Source organism: Podarcis raffonei, chromosome 5, assembly GCF_027172205.1.
Source record: "Podarcis raffonei isolate rPodRaf1 chromosome 5, rPodRaf1.pri, whole genome shotgun sequence".
In the NCBI taxonomy this organism is placed as follows: domain Eukaryota; kingdom Metazoa; phylum Chordata; class Lepidosauria; order Squamata; family Lacertidae; genus Podarcis; species Podarcis raffonei.
This window is the reverse complement of record NC_070606.1, coordinates 38,675,039-38,692,490: the sequence shown is the minus strand read 5'-3', so window position 1 is coordinate 38,692,490 and position 17,452 is coordinate 38,675,039. Positions and strand designations below refer to the sequence as shown.

Genomic DNA, 17,452 nt, shown 5'->3' with positions numbered 1-17,452 from the left:
TAAATGTTTATATTTATTTACTCCATTTCAGATGCTTACACAGTTCCTGGGATGGTCTGTTCTAAATACCGACACCTATGACAGAATGAATAAGCTTGAAAACAGAAAAGACATTGCTCAGGAAATGCTGATGTATCAGACAAAAGCAACAGCGGCTGAAATTCAGACCATATTGGTGAGTGTGAGTTCACTTGTACAAAAATGAAGCTTGGACATTTTTGTGAGATCAGCTGAACTCAATGGTTTTATTTGCTTTTTCCCCCATGTTAGAAATACAAAGAAAAACTGAATTTAGATGTTATAGATGAGAACTGTGATGAGAAACAACTTATCAAAATTTTGGTAAGTAACTAAAGGCATACTTATATTTGATATGGGACACGGTGTTCGTTGTTTGTTTGGGATGGTGTTAGACTGTCCCCAAAGGATCAGGTACAGAGTCTGAAGATACTCCCATTCTGTCTTTCCTCTGAAGGCTGAGGTAGTTGGAGGCATGAAATGCCTGTTGCAGTTCCACCTGCTTCACCATGTACAGGAATAGCCTGGCCACAGTAACCCACACACACATTGACTACTGTATTGACTACTGTATTGCACTCTATGTGCATCCTGAAGATGGTTCAAAGATGATGCAGCATGGGTACCAACAAATGGGAGCATGGAACGCTGTCACCGAGTCCCATTCAAGGTGTTGACTCTGATATATAAAACCCTAAATGGCTTGGTGCGGGGGGACAGACACCTGATTATATGGAAGAACGCCTCTCCCAATACTATCCTGCCCATGATCCCAGCTCGGCTGCGGAAGTGCTATTAGCTGTACTATCATCAAGGGAGATCCAATTAAGTGGAACTGGGCTACAGCTTTCCAATGAGCTTTCTGCTGAGATCAGGCAGGCTACTGCACTGAGGTCCAGCAACAGCAGAAAACACCATTATTTCGCTGAGTCTTTATGCATTAGTTGTACGTGTTAATTTATATTGTTATTCAGAGATGATAAATATTATGAGCGTTGGGTACTGGTTCTAGAGGTTTTAGTGATTTAATTTTGTTTATGTTATTTGTTTAGAGTTATGTGATTTGATGTTGCAACAAGACTGTAACCTTAGGGTGAAGCATGGGATATGAAGTCTAATGAATAAACAAGCAGATAATAGCTCTTGCTCACACTGGGCTTTGCTGCAGTTTTGTGAACTCTGGTGTAGAGGGAAGGAACCATGCCCAAGAAAGCATTTGCAGGGGAGTTTGATGAATTCATTGGAACTACCATATCTCCATGGATCTACATGCTAGGGTACATGACCGTAAAGCAGTACCCTATGCAATATACCTAATAAAGTTAGGGAATCTACAAGGCAAAAAAAAAAAAAGCATTTGGAATGATTTTTCTAAAATGTACTTGGTCAGATATTTACATGGCAAATTCTCAGTGAATTAGCAAGAAATTCTGGGGTGGGTTTTTTCCTTCTGTTTTTCTTTTGTATAACTAGACTCCTTTGATAGAGTCACATGGAATGGCTTGTTTAGCAGGGAACATTCTTTGGTATTCCTGCTCTCTGCTTGTATCACTATTTAGTCTGGATTAGCAGAGGCTGGGGTTGGAAAGGATGAGAGAATGTGGGTGATCCCCGCCCTTTGGCTTGTGATTGGAAAAAATAGCTTTAATTACTTCTACTGCTACTATTTGGTGATGGTACCTACCAGGGAACTAGTTATGTCTCTGCAATTCTCCATTCCTGGTAGAAGTCTACAGCTTTTGCAATTGATGTACTGCACAGCATGGCAGAATGAGCCCTCTCTTGTCCTCATCTGCTTGCTACTACAGCTGTGTGCCTCTCTGTGACTTCATATAGTATATGCTTTGGTAGGACTGTATTGCAGGGAGACACAGGGTTGTTATTGAAAATGGAATCCACATGTTGAGCATTCTCTCATTTTGTATCATGTATTTGTTATGTATATATGTCAGATTTCCATGGCATCATGTGCTTCTGCACCACTGCCAACCACATATGTACAGTAGAGGTGATGAAATGCACAGCATCCTATCATGGCATAGGGAGAAGAAAAATTAACAGGGAATAGACTTGACACAGAATGCCATTTTCACTAGGAGTCTTCTATAACAAAGAGTTGTGCCCTGAGATTCATTAAGCCATTGGAGGGAATCCTCAGGCTCAGGGGCCAGTTGAATTACAGACCTTTTTATCTGGCCTTCAGGATTCTCCCCAGTTCACACCCCTCCCTGGCATTGATCTGTGTTCTCCTTGTGTTATTTTGCCTGAGCCCTTGAATTGTGGTAATACCTCTTGTTTGCCTGGATAGTGAGGTGTGTGTGTTGAAAACTAAAAATCAGGGTCCCATGTTTCCCCCACTGAGCTTGTATGTGAGTGAAACATTGGGCTGAAAAACTCTAGAAAATAATGCAGCCAAATTCCTGATAGAGAAGGGCACCTAAATGTAAGGTCTGATCTCCTGTGCACTGCCAAATACAACGGCTTTATCCTATTAGAAAGCTTGGAATCCCAGCTTGCTAATGGGATAAAGCAGGTGTTGCATCTTAAAACTGTCATTGCTCCAGAAGTGACTGGCTCTTGCCCTTGGGATCAGAATAAATAGAATAAATAGAAGAGGGAACCTACTTACTTTGAAAAGAATAATAATAAAAAGGGAGGCATGTTGAGATACTTTTCGTCATTGAGTTTTGCACTCAATATCCCGAGTGGTAAACAGCAGTTCCATTGGCCACTGTAGAATATAAGTAGATTCTGCATTTGGTACAGAAACAACTTTGGTCACCCTGATCCATGACCAGTGCCAGGAGAGGGATTCCCCTGGACTTCTCAATGACTTTTCATACTATGGAGCAGTGGCGGAGCTTCATTCTTTGGCACCAGGGGGGTGGAGAGCAAGCGGGGGGCGCTGGCACGCATCCTGGAGGCGTGGCACCCAGTGCAGGCGGGGGGGCAGCCGTGATGGCACCCCACCGGGATTGCGCTGCTGGGGGCGGTGCGCTCCCCCCACACTCCTCTTCCTCCGCCAGTACTATGGAGTGGACCATGATATCCTTCTGGCTAGGCTATCTAGATTGAGAACTGGAGGTATAATTTTATAGTTCTGTTCCTACCTGAACAGGCAATTTCAGATGATGACGCTGGGGGACCACTGGTCAGCTCAACAACATTTATACTGTGGTGTTACATGGGACTGTCTTGTTCTTTGCTTTTTTATTACCTACCATGCAACCACTGAGTTAGATCACCCAGAGATTTGGGCTGAGATGCCATCAGTATAAGTGCTACGTTGGTGCTTGAGTACAGTAACGGACTGTATGAGGGCCAACAAACCAAGTCTCCATTCATATAAGACAGAGGGGCTTTCTGTAGCATGTTTGTCTATTCAAATGTCCTCCCCGTTCTGGATGGAGTTGTAGTCCCTCTGAAGGTACAGGTTTGCAGTATGAGGATGCTCCTTCCACAGTCTCTGTCACTAGAGGTGCAAGTTTCCACTGTGGCATGAATCCCCTTTTACCAGCTTAGGCTGATTTTCCAGCTCTTGCTCTGGTAACCTTTCACTTAGATTACTGTATGTGTGCAGCTGCAACCGCACACATCGCCGCAACTTGGGAAGTGTCCAGAAAAGGGGGCATAGCAGTACAGAGTGGGCTTATGCCCACTCCACCAACATGCATGGCAGCCAGGTACATAACCCCCACGCAAAACAATAGTTGACTGTAGTTGATAATACGGCTGTTAGACTGCTAAGTGAGACTGGACATTATGATCATGTTGTGCTGGTGTTTTGATAACTGTGCTGGCTCCTAGTCTATTTTGGGGTGCAGTTCAAAGTGCAGAGTCTTGATCTTTAAAACCATTAATGGATTGAGCCCAGGCTGCCTGAAATATTGTTTATTTCCTGCCCACACATTGAGATTGTCCTCATCTGAGGCCCCTTGTTTAGGTTCTTCCAGCATCTGACATGTGGTGTGTAACTCTTGGGGGACAAAGCATTTTCAGAGGTGGTGACTCAGCTTAGAATGTTCTCCCCAGAAAAATGCTCTGACAGTTTTCTCGCAGCACATGAAGATTTCTAATTTAATTTTTTTCTTTATATTTTTTGTTAAATTGTTTTATTTGAATATTGTTTTTATAGAGTTGCCGCTTTTAGATTATTTTAATGTACAAATGCTTTTACAAAGCAATGTCCTCTATATCTTTTAGGCTATGCACCGCTCTCCAAATAATACCTGACAGTCTAAGGCAGGCATCCCCAACCTTCAGCCCTCCAGATGTTTTGGATTACAATTCCTATCATCCCTGACCACTGGTCCTGTTAGCTAGGGATCATGGGAGTTGTAGGCCAAAACATCTGGAGGGCCACAGGTTGGGGATGCCTGGTCTAAGGCTAGAGACATACAATAGTTTGAAAGAACATTCAAAGTGGTGCAAAAGTTAAAAAAAAATTCTACAACATACACTCGTGCGCATGTATCTTGGCCTACTGTTGCCTTTCATCATCAGACAGGTTTTACAGGTTTTTGAAACAATTCTGTTCTGAAAACCTGCAAAACCTGTTGAGCCGGGGGGGGGGAGTGGGATCATTATACACACCAGAAGCCGCAATCTGTCTATAACATGTCACCTTCAACTCTTTAGAGGAAAAAAAATATTCTCCAGAACCAGGCTTGCCCAACCTGTGACCCACCAAGCTGCACATAGCCCACCAGTGGCCATTAGCAGCTCATTCAACCTTCAAGATTTGCTACTTTGCCTGGCACAGCAAAAAAGAAAGAGAAAAGCAGGGTGGCTGGGGTGGGTAAAAGTCAAGCACCTGGTAGCCACAATGCATTTTTTTTGGTGAGCTATGTTCAGTCTGATGGGTCACAATTTGGGCCAGTCTGATCTAAACAATATATACCCTGTGATCTAAGTGCATCTAACTGGATGACAAATCTAACTGGATCTAACCAATGCATAAACATACGCCTCCCCACCTTAATAATAATTTGGAGATATTAAGCAACTTAGTATGTGTCAGCGCTGCCCAAGGTCCCAGCTCACACAAGACCAACGCTGCTTCTTTCTCTAGTATAAAAGTCTTTATTGAAGTTCAGTTTCACTTCCAGACGCGCAGCGCGCAATGCTACGTCTATACCTTAGACCGTCGAAGCTCCATCTGAATCTCCTCCCCCCTGACACCAGTTTAAGATTCTAGCCTTACTCCACCTCTTCCTCTGTTCCTTCCTTCTCTGGGTCTGCCTGCTAGTCGGAGTCTCAGCCCTCCTAGACTCCTCTGACGCTGAGTCCCCTGACTCTTCTCCCTCCCTCCTTCGGGCCTTTGGACCTGGCTCCCAATCCGGGTTTTCTGCTGTCCCGCGCTCCTCCACATTTGAACTTGGCGCGCACGCGCAGCCTCCCACTTTCCTTCTGACCGTTACACTTGTGTCACTGCTCCCTCTTTCGGGGAGGCTAGCTGGACCTGGCCTTCCCTCCGTTCCCCCACTTCCCGATGGGGGCGTGGTTACCCCTGACTCATCTTCTCTCCCCGCTGGAGGAGAGGCTGATCCTGGCTCATGTGACTCTTCCCCCCCACTGTGCTCTGGTGGGGGAACTGGTCCTGATCCTTCGCTGCTCCCTTGGGAGTCCCCGCTGGTCCCTTGTTTCTGGAGTGTCCCCCCTGGGACCCCCCTCGCCCTTACCAAAGGCGCCCCCTTCTGGGAATCTTCTGATTCGCTGGAGAAGCTCATGGAATCTCTCGGGCCACTGTCATATTCCCCTACGCTCCCTTCTGATTCCTCTCCTCCGCTCTCTATTTGCTCTCTCCCCTGCGCTTCTGCTCCTGAGCGTCTGACAGTATGCAATGCTAATTTTTCTAGAACTGTTGCTTGAAACATGAGAGATCTGTATATTCATTGTGGTTTTGATTCCAAAGTGTTGGCATGGCAACCCTCCCACAGAAGCTGAAGACAGAAAAATTATCTCCACCTAATCCCTTGTGACATGTCAAACTGATGGGGTTTTGTTTGGTTTTCCCAACAGAAAGAGGAATTGCCTGAACCAAAGGATGTAGAACTTTATGAATTTCGCTTCAGTGACTTCCCCGTTACAGAACATGAGTTGATCAAGTGTGGGATACGGATGTTCTTTGAGATAAATGTTGTGGAAAAGTTCAAAGTACCAGTAGAGGTCAGACATATTTTGCCTTGTTTCCCTAAGCCTGTGCCATATGAAACAAAGAACATAGCATTACCTTTGCAGACCTAGCGTGCCATTCATAGTCCTAAATATGAGGCAGATCTGCTCTTGTATATATATTCAGCTGTGGTGCGCCAGGATGCACCATTTCATCATGCAAACTAAGCCAAGGAATAGGCGGCAACACAACACAGAAGAGGCAATATGGAGTGTAGGCCTGACTCTATGTCATAGGCAGGCCCCAGGCATCCTCCATCTTATGCAGCTGCTCCTCATAACTGGCATCAGTCAGTCACCAAACAGGATTGCCCTCCCTTTGCATCAGCTGGGTGTCTGGTGCTTTGGAAACTACTTAAGTGGGCTTTGACAAAGCCCTACTCTTGATGTTGATGATGATGATGATGATGGTGATTTGTATATTAGCAAATGTAAAGCACAATAAAACACCAAACATTAAAAACTTCCCTATAAAGCCCCGTCTTCTAAAAGTTGTGTAATTCTTTATTTCCTTGACATTTGATGGGAGGGCGTTCCACAAGGAGGGTGCCACTACCAAGATGGCCCTCTGCCTGGTTCCCTGTAACTTTACTTCTCACAGTGAGGGAACCACCAGAAGGCCCTCAGAGGAGGACCTCAGTGTCCTGGCTGAATGATGGGGGTGGAGACACTCCTTCGGGTATACTGGGCTGAGGCTGTTTAGGCCCAACCTTTACCTATATCATGTCAGGCGTAGGGTGGATGGAGGTGGATTACCTAAAATGGTCTTGCAGGCCAAGAAGAGCTGAGAGGGGACTTGACCCCTGGTCTCCCAGGTCACAGTCCCAGACCCAAGTGCCCCTATTTTCCAGGGATGTCCCTGATTTAGAGATGCCGTACCAGTTTCTGATTTGATTCTGGAATGTCCCACTTTTCCTTAGGATGTCGCTGTTTTCATTGGAGAAATGTTGGAGGGTATGGAATTATCTGACCCCCTGAGCCATCTGAAGGCAATCCTGTATAGAGAAGTTTTTAAAAAAATGTTTAATGTTTTATTATGTTATTATATATGTTGGAAGCTGCCCAGAATGGCTGGGGCAACCATGTGTGGGGTATAAATTGTAAAATTATCGCTATGGCATGGGAATTCCCTATTTTCATTGGAGAAATGTTGGAGGGTATGTAGTCTAGTATTCTGTTAACGCTATGCTGACACAAAATCAGGATTAATCTCAACTTTATTATAGTACAACCAATTATATAGCTGTGGCAAAATAGCTTTGTATTTTGTTTACAAGACTTAAAAGTACAGAGAATCAAGTGCTTTTCATTTGCCACAGGTGCTTACAAGGTGGATGTATACTGTGAGAAAAGGCTATCGTGATATCACTTACCACAACTGGCGGCATGGATTCAACGTTGGGCAGACCATGTTCACCCTTTTGATGGTATCTTTTGTTTCTCTGGATCTATGCCTAAATTTGTTTTTCATTTGTAACACACCTGCAGAGATGCAACGTTGTTATTGTGTGTTTTTTTTAAAAAAACCCTTCTCTTTCTATAGACAGGTAGAATAAAGAAATATTATACGGACCTAGAAGCCTTTGCTATGGTATCTGCAGCTTTTTGCCATGACATTGATCACAGGGGGACCAACAACTTGTATCAAATGAAGTAAGTGGTATCTGTTGACATATACATCTGGAACAACTGTCTTAAATGTAGGGAACATGATTGGATGGTGGTGAAAAGAAATTGCCATTATCTAAAGCAGCCAGTTCAACTTAGTGCCTAATGGATCAGACCACATATGCATCTAGGCTAAAATCCTCTTTTCTGCAGTGGCCAACCAGGCATACGTAGTAGATAAATTTGCTGTGGTGGGAGCAACATGCATCATTTATTGGTCCTCTTGTTCAGATAGCCACTTATTGCAAAAACAAAACACAACTCCAAGAACCCACCACCCACACTTCCATTCCTCCTTTATATCTACACCATGGGTAGGCAATCACCTTCTAAATCCAGCCCGCGGATGGTCCGGGAATCAGCATGTTTTTACATGAGTAGAATGTGTGCTTTTATTTAAAATGCATCTCTGGGTTATTTGTGGGGCCTGCCTAGTGTTTTTACATGAGTAGAATGTGTGCTTTTATTTAAAATGCATCTCTGGGTTATTTGTGGGGCATAGGAATTCGTACATTTTTAATTTCCCCCCCAAAATGTAGTCTGGCCCCCCATAAGGTCTGAGGGACAGTGGACCGGCCCCCTGCTGAAAAGGTTTGCTGACCCCTGATCTACACAGTCGGTTGCCTGCTACTTCATGGTGGTCAGCTAGATCAGTCAAGGAGGGACAGCTGAACTCTGGGCTCAGCTTATCTCTTTCATGCACGGAAGTTGAGGTCAATAACTATATTACAACAGGATGGACCAGCAGGAAGACATGTTGTTGGTACTCTATGAATGAGAATAGTTTCCTATTAATTAAAAGCAAATTAGTGTGGATAAGCTCTACAGTATGTAAGTTCATGGTTCAGAAATACACCCTGTGGATTATTTTAAACTATATAATTGTGTTTCATCAGGTCAGCATCTCCACTGGCAAGACTTCATGGCTCTTCCATTTTAGAAAGACACCATCTAGAGTACAGTAAAACCTTGCTACAAGATGAGGTCTGTGTCTGTGTTCAGGTTATTTATTTGTACTTATTTTGCCCAGAAGGTCTGTTATTAGCTACTTATACACAACTTATACACAACAGTACTGCTATCCCTAGTTTTTGTTTTTATTTTGGATGACTAGGAAATACTAAGACAGTTTACTTTAAGTAGATGCATTATTATATAGTAGCATATACACATGGAATGATTTTATAAGCTGTATTGATTTGCCAAAATCTCAATCTTGCAGAGTTTAAACATCTTCCAGAACCTAAATAAGCGCCAGTATGAAACTGTTCTACATTTATTTGAAGTTGCAATCATAGCAACTGACTTGGCTTTATATTTCAAGTAAGTGATAAATTCTTTTCTACTATAATGCTTCCTTCTTAGGAAAATTATTTAAAATGCAGCTACTGTGGCCATTTTATAATTTTTAAAAACTTTTTTTTTCTGGGTAGTTTTTTTATGTTTTGAGCCTACTAGATTAAAAATGTTTTTAAGTATTAAAGGTAAAGGTACCCCTGACCATCAGGTGCAGTCGTGACCGACTCTGGGGTTGCGTGCTCATCTCGCTCAAGAGGCCGGGAGCCGGCGCTTGTCCGTAGACAGCTTCCGGGTCACGTGGCCAGTGTGACTAAGCCGCTTCTGGCAGACCAGAGCAGCACACGGAAACGCCGTTTACCTTCCCGCTGGAGAGCGGTCCCTATTTATCTATTCGCACTCGAGGTGCTTTCGAACTGCTAGGTTGGCAGGCGCTGGGACCGAACGACGGGAGCGCACCCCGTCACGGGGATTCGAACTGCCGACCTTCCGATCAGCAAGTCCTAGGCTCCGTGGTTTTACCCACAGTGCCACCCGCAGTCCCTGTTAAGTATTTAAGTATTACTTTAACATAAAAGGAAAAACATAAACAATGTCAAAAATACATGCATTTATGTATGGAATGATTTTTTGTCTGTGTCTCATCATGTGGGGAAAAAACTAGTCAGATACCCTGTACGGGACACTGTGTACATGTTGGTGCATATTTAAACTAAAGGATACCTGAAAAGTGATGATAAGGTGATTCCATTGTTAATCTTAGCAAAGGTTTACCTGACAGGGTTAGTCCATTAGGTCATTACTGCAATTACAAACCCAACGTAATTAACTTTAGTGCCTAATATCCATCAGGGTTTCTTGCTGTTGGGGCTCATAATTCCATTTCAGAGGCCCATGTTGGGCTCCAGGACAGTAAAATTCCCAAGCATTGTAAAAGTCACCATATTTCCACAGGAAAAGGACTATGTTTCAAAAGATTGTGGATGCGATTGAAAAGATGGAAAAAGAAGAGGAAGCAATTAAATATATATCTATGGACCCGACCAAAAAGGAAGTAATAATGTAGGTCAATTTCATTTTATCCTTCCTCCACTAAGGCTAGTACTGTTTTTCCTCCTGCTATAAATCTATTATCTTTATTTAAAGGGCGATGATGATGACTGGCTGTGACTTGTCTGCTATCACTAAACCTTGGGAGGTGCAAAGTAAGGTGAGCATCTTCAGAATCAAGTTTGACGTAATTTTTATTGAGAGAAAATACACAAGGCTTTTATTTCAGTAATATCTAGATATACGTTTGATGCTGAAGCATGTGAAGATGTTTATTGATTTCCAGATTTGTTCCCTATTCTTTTTCCAAAACGAGCTTACCGTAACAATAATAAAACAGGAATTCAACAGCTTTAAGAAGTTCAGAAGAGCAGATCCTGCTGATCAGACCAAGGGTCCGTCTGGCCCAAGCACTCTGCAAAGCCCTCAAGCAGATGGTCTTTGCCATCCCAAGCAACTGGTGTTCAGACAGATGTAGGCTCTGGCTCTGAGCTAAGAGCTAAGGCCAATCATTCAGGTTTGATCATATTTTAAAGCCATCTAAACATTGGCCATAACCATCTCTTGCAGCAGTGAATGCCATCAGTTAGTGAGTTCCAGAGGGCAGCGAGTAGACAGCATACCATTCATTTCCAGCTATAGATACTGGAGTAACATATTAAATACTTGTAGAATGCATTCACACCTTCTTCGCTGTGATACAGTTCAATTCAGAGTTGGATTCAGGACATGTTTGTGGTATTCCAAAACGATCAGAATGTGTGGCAAATATATCTTATTGGTCATTTTTAAAGAGTTATTACTATGATGGCAAAAACACATTCTTCTGCTACTTTTTCTGTGGAACAGGTTGAATACTGTTTTAGGTTACAATTGCTGTTTAATCTTGGATCTTTCAATAGAAGCCATTATTCATTCCTAGGTTGCCATCATGGTTGCAAATGAATTCTGGGAGCAAGGTGATCTTGAACGAACTGTCCTACAGCAACAGCCAATTGTAAGTGTTTCGTTGTAATTATATTATCTATTATATTGTTTTGTTTTAAAAACAAAGACTTCCAAGTATTTCAACTGACTATATCTGCTTCATTCATTTTTTAGCCTATGATGGACAGGAACAAAGGTGAAGAACTGCCCAAGCTTCAAGTTGGTTTCATTGATTTTGTGTGTACTTTTGTATACAAGGTAAGACGAATAATTTGAGTGTCATATTATTCCGTTTTTACAATGTATACCTAAATTTTTAGACATAAGGAATTATAAGAGTCAAATATGTATGTTAAATGGTTAAAACTGTGCATGTTTTGAACTGTTGAGTCTCCTAAAACATCTCCTACTGGTATTACTCAAGAGCTTTTCATATCAGGATGTCTGACCCTCCCTACTTTTAAAAGTTTCCTTTCAATGTAAATAGCACCATTCTTATCGTATACATACACTAAGGACAGAATTAGATTTTCATCAGCAAGTGCATGATTTCTAATCACAAATTTGCCTCTTGGGGCATTTACAGGGGAGAACCCAACACTTTCCCTCATTTGACTGGGAAATCAAGTTTCTAAGCCAGGCTGGGGGAATTAAACCCCTTCTGCCCATCAACCACTTATTTTTGACAAATGCTACCTTATCCTGGCATTGCGCATCAGAAACCTTCCTGCTAGCCAACTTAGTTCTGCCCTGAGATAAATATGTTTGTCACCGCAGCTTGCCAGCTAATGGCCATCTTTAGTCTGCACATGTCAGAAATGTCTGTTACCACTGTAGATGCACCATTTCACCATGAAAGGTCAGTTTACAGATCTGCACTGTTTACTTAGGAATTCTCGAGGTTCCACAAGGAAATTACGCCTATGTTTGATGGTCTTCAAAACAACCGGGTGGAATGGAAGTCGCGAGCTGACGTGTACGAAGAAAAGATGAAGAAGATTGAGGAAGAAAAGAAAAGGCAGGAGGAAGAAGCTGCCAAGAAAGGTTAGGCATATAAAAATGTGTTCCTACATGCATGCACATGCTTGTGCAATTTGGGTAACTTTGGCTGGATTTGGCATTCAAGGCTAAAGTCTGCTGATCAGCACTTAGTGGTAAGTAGGGATGGAATGGGCTGGATTAAGAGATTCCCTGAGCTGTGTGAAACCTTTGACTCACATAAGGCGAGAGAGGCGATTTTCAACGGTTCCCCTTTCTGCTTGCTACCCCTCCTTCCACCCCATAAAATGTGTTCCAGAGTGCGTTGGGGGCTCTGGAACACCATGGAAGGTGGCAGAAGGAAGGTAGACTTGGTTGAAAGTCGTCATCTCTGCAGCTTTCATGAGCAGCAGCCATTAGTGGGTGTGAATAGAAGAAACCTCTGGTTTTGCTGCTGGAACACCAAGTCGCCTGGTGCTTACTCTCACCATCTTAGCTCAGTACACCTTTTGCTCAGAGTTCATCTTCCAGGAAGCACAATCGCAAGTCAAACACCTGTGTTACATGTGCCCCAGTCTCTGAGTGGTAAGAGATTTCAGGAGTGCCAGGCAAACCTCAGGTTTGATTTCCTGAGAATGGAGGTCACTGGAAACTGTGGTGCCACTGCAAATGCTAGATGAGCACTCCGTTGTAGAGAGAGTATACCGGACCAGTCCTGCCAAATGTAGTGTGCAGGAGGAAGCCAGCAGAGAAAGCTGGGGAAAAGGTAGTACACTCTCCCTCCCACCATGAGTTTCCCCAAGCGTTTCAGCAGACAAAAAAGCACCTGCGTGGAGGAGAAGGAAGAGAATTGTCCAAGGTACGGGGTGTGTGTGTGTGTCTTCAATCTATTTTACGTGCTCAGAGGTTGCCTAAGTGCCTCTGCCCTACCATGTCATTAGCTGCTGTATAGGCTGCAATCTGATATCCACTTACCTCAGAGGAAGCCTCATTGAACTCAGTGGAACTTACTTCTCTGAGCAGATATGTACATGATTGAGCTGTTAGTGGGGAAAGTGGAAGAGTCACAGTAGCATTAATTGCCAGTTTGAAAATCCTTAGCAAAATCTCCCTTTACACACTAGAGAAATCAACTGGTGTTATCTGTTGAACTAGACATCTATTTCTAGCCTAAGTTTAAGAAGTGAGTCTTGGCAGAAGGAAAAGGAAAATGGCATGAGCAACTGAATCGAGTTCATCTTGTGATGCTTTCATAACTTTTTTTAAATGCCTTGTTCCCTATGAGGATACAATACTTTGTTTTCATGCTGTTCCTTGCACAAACCTGAGTCCAAAACAAATAGTATCCTTGCCAAAAACAACAGGAAAAGCTGTTGTATCTGTTACTCCAGCTGCAACGACAAGTTCACGTTCATGTTGCCTTCTGGACTTGATATTTCCCAAGTTATTAGCAAGACTCATGAAAACACAGTCAGCCCAATCCTGCTAAGGAGATCTGCATAAATAAACAGGCTTACCACTTACTAGATTTGGAACTAAGAGTATAGGATCAGGTGCAAGTGAAAAAGTCTATTCATCTGTACTTGACTGCCTTGAATAAGATGCATATTCCAAAGTGCATTCCATTGTGCCTGTACATTTTCCCATGCAACAAGGTATGTGGTAATACCTTGTGGATACATAGCTAGGGCTACATCAGGGCCAACAGCTAAGCTGGTTTGTAAGAACATAGAAATTGGCACCCTACACAATTCATTTTTTCTTTTAAATGATGAGATGCTTTTGCCTTTTCTCTTCCTGTGAAAAATGTGGATGTGTTTGGGAAAGTGCTTTGGGTCTTTGGTCCTCTGATCTGCTAATTTTAATTTCAAAAAGAAAAGCCGCCTTTAAAAAGCATCTTTTAAAAGTAGGTGAAGACAAGATAACATGGAAAGATTGCTCCTCTAAAAGCTATGAAAATATTATTTTTGGCAGGATGTATTTAAAATACTCTGTACAATATTCAAGGATTATTATTAGTCATTACAGTGTTACAGTGAAACAGTAAGCTCACAAAATCAGGGTGTTTATAGAAATAGATCAATGGTCTAAAAATTGTAGAGTAGTAGAAACACTTCAGTTTTGTATATAGGCATGTAAGGACCATTCAGATACTTCACTGATACAACAGTGCAATCCTGAAACATTAGGTAGGCTTACCATCGGAGTTCAATACAGTGGTACCTCGGGTTAAGTACTTAATTCGTTCTGGAGGTCCGTTCTTAACCTGAAAATGTTCTTAACCTGAAGCACCACTTTAGCTAATGGGGCCTCCTGCTGCCGCCACGCCGCTGGAGCCCGATTTCTGTTCTTATCCTGAAGCAAAGTTCTTAACCTGAAGCACTATTTCTGGGTTAGCGGAGTGTGTAACCTGAAGCGTGTGTAACCTGAAGCGTACGTAACCCGAGGTACCACTGTATATGATTTGGATTATACTCATATCTTTGGACCAACTGGTTTTGATGCTGCATTGAATGCTTGCCTTTCAAAATAAAAACAAATTTTATTTGCTGAACCACTACAGTGGAAAGTTCAGAACAGAAAATAAACAGGATGATATGAGATATTACAAAAATTAAGATCAATATTTTGAATATCATGCTGTTAATTTTAGGTAAACATTCTAGAGGCTAGGCCACTGATCATGTGACGTGTTTCAATGCAGGTGGAAAGGGTCGAAAATAACCTAGTAGCATGGTGATCCACAGCTTTCAAATGTAAGTTTTCATTCTAATGTTGCTATGTTAATTTACATGAACCAGAAAGCAACAATTTGCTTTACTACAAAGAGAAAAACTATGAAAAATTAAAACCTGTGGAATCATTTGAAAGACGTTGGAAGCAATAGAAAAAGTAGTTTTAAGGTTTGATTTTGAGATTCAATAAAAGTTATTGGGTCCCCCCCCCATGTCATCTGTATTCAGGATAAAAAAGGTCCACATTTTTTCCTCCCAAAGAGTTTGGAGGATTATATCGACGTATGATTTAATTTTCTGTCTGAAGACCTTTCATCAGCTACAGTTTTGTCAATGCAGTTAAGTATACCTAGTTGCTGAAACTTTCCAGGAAGAGTGGTTCAGTGTGTGTTTGTCCTTTGAAAAGTTTTCATATATTGTGCCATACCTTAGGTGAATAATATTTGGTTATTAGCCATCAAGCTGCTAAATGGTTATTCATCAAATGGCACAATTGCTGATAATGTGTTGAGCTTTAAAATGGCCAAACACACGTGCTTTCATGCCACAAAGTAAACACCTGTAAAATACCTAATGAACGCTATTAAAACAAGCACACATATCACCTCAATAACCCTTTGTTTCTGCTTTTTATTAGCTGAAGCAGCAGGAGGAGGAGGCGGCGGCGGTGGTGGTGGAGGAGGAGGAGGTGGAGGAGAAGAGGGCAAATCAAAAACATGTACAATTTTATAACTGACTTCAATGGCACTAAAAAAACATCAAGGACAATATTTCTGCTACAGTGGAAGAAATCTAGGAAGATCTTCAGTGAGCTTGGGGATTTCTCTGAAACATAAAGTAGCATACAGTCCAGTCCTTGTCTGCCATTTCCAGTGGAATCAACAGTGACAGCATTGGGAGGAAACTGAAAAAAAATCACGACGAATGGATGAAATATAATCAGAGATTAATTTGTACAAGTGGATTATGGGTTCATTTCTTGGGTTGCTGTCATCCTCAATTTATACAGAATGTTTTTTATTAAACGAATTAAAGCTGCGAACTGTCAGGATTTTTACACTATTTTCTGTCAATTTCATATAAGCATCTCTACATTGCCCACCTTGTAATCCCATAATTAGTAATGGAGAAAAATAGGTTTTATATTATGTTTAGCCCTTTCATCTGGAATTATTTATCTTCTTTTCCCTGTACTGTTACAAATAAAGTTGCAGCAGATGTCATGTTAGTAGCTGTAATTCCAGCATCAGATTTGTGCCTATAAACAGACCTATTGCGCATGCATATATACACCTTGATCCAGAGAGTTTCAATGGGTGCAGGAGCTGTAATGCAGAGGTGAGCAGTCTTAAGGCCTGCAGGATCAACTTTACTTTTTTTACTAGCATGCCGAGGTTCACCAACCAGAGCCAGATGCAAAATAGTGGTTCAAGAGGGAGGACGAGTGCTCAGAAATAATGACAAGGCACCTCTGTCCACTCTTGGTCTTCCACCCAAGCTTTGCTTCAGAAGCTTAACTTAGGTGTTGCAGAGGGGAGAGCCTGTTAGTTACTGCTATCAGTTATCTGAGAATCAGACAACCTTGCCAATTTCCCAGAGATCACAACCAGCCTTCAGCCCACTCCAGAGCAGACAGGGAGAAATCCCATCCACAAGAGCTGCCCTATTCTTAAAAGGAGGTAGTAAATCTTTGCCCATTATTTTGCATACGTGGATCTGTTGGATCCACTGAAATGAATGGAGGTTCATGTACACACAAACTCTGTGTTCTGCTAATCACCTCTGCAGTGTGGGAGCTACTGTAGTGTGGCTCTTTCCCACACTGAAAAGATACAATCTGAAACCTGAGACCACGTTGGCGGAACCCGTGCTGTATATCGTTCATCTTCACACCAGGATTCCCGTTTCCATACCCTTCCCACATAACTTGGCACTTCTCATGATAGCTTTGTGGTACAAAATGAATCGTGCGGTAAAAAGTATGTGAGAAGGCAGGCTATCTGTTAACAAATCACACAAATACAGCAATTTTATCGGTCATGACACTAGAACTTGGGGCCATCCAAATGATGCTGAATGTTGGGAGATTCAAAAAGACAAGAGAAAGTAACTTTTTCACTCAGTGCATATGGAATTCATTTTCCCACAATGTACGATGACCATCCACTTAACTGGAGGATAAGGCTATCAATGGCTAGTAGCCGAGATGTCTATGTTCTGCCTCCCCTGTTGGAGCCATTATGCCTCTGTATACCAGTGGCTGGACCTGCTTGTGGGCTTCTTATAGGCATTTGGTTGGCTACTGTGAGAACAGGCCGTTAGACTAGATGGGCCTTCGCCTGATTTGCCAAGCCTCTTTTGTTCAAATCAGCAAGGGTAGTTTATAAATGGACATCTGTCTTGAAAGCAACCCCCCCACCAAAACCCAAGCTCAGTCCTTGAATAAGCACTAATTCTCACTCAGTAAACAATATAAAACCCTTCTCAACCCAGTTGTAAATACTTTGGCCAAAATCTAAAAGCCTGAATGCAGCTCACATGCATTTGTTTCTGAAAAAGTTTCAACCACCATACAAGTTAAGCTAACAGTTTTAACTCCATGTGCA

General features: G+C 42.3%; 1 protein-coding gene across 1 annotated transcript in view; it reads left to right on the top strand.

Annotated features, from left to right (window-relative positions):
• Positions 1-16,074, top strand: part of PDE6C (phosphodiesterase 6C) — a 41,541-nt gene extending 25,467 nt beyond the window's left edge. The window contains exons 10-22 of the mRNA XM_053388722.1: positions 32-175; positions 271-342; positions 6,040-6,186; positions 7,512-7,619; positions 7,736-7,845; positions 8,757-8,844; positions 9,083-9,183; positions 10,111-10,218; positions 10,303-10,366; positions 11,129-11,203; positions 11,308-11,391; positions 12,024-12,177; positions 14,816-16,074. Of these exons, the coding sequence (XP_053244697.1) occupies positions 32-175; positions 271-342; positions 6,040-6,186; positions 7,512-7,619; positions 7,736-7,845; positions 8,757-8,844; positions 9,083-9,183; positions 10,111-10,218; positions 10,303-10,366; positions 11,129-11,203; positions 11,308-11,391; positions 12,024-12,177; positions 14,816-14,835 (1,275 nt within the window). The 3' untranslated portion in view covers positions 14,836-16,074. The remainder of the gene's footprint in view (positions 1-31; positions 176-270; positions 343-6,039; positions 6,187-7,511; positions 7,620-7,735; positions 7,846-8,756; positions 8,845-9,082; positions 9,184-10,110; positions 10,219-10,302; positions 10,367-11,128; positions 11,204-11,307; positions 11,392-12,023; positions 12,178-14,815) is intronic.
• Positions 16,075-17,452: the final 1,378 nt, after the last annotated feature.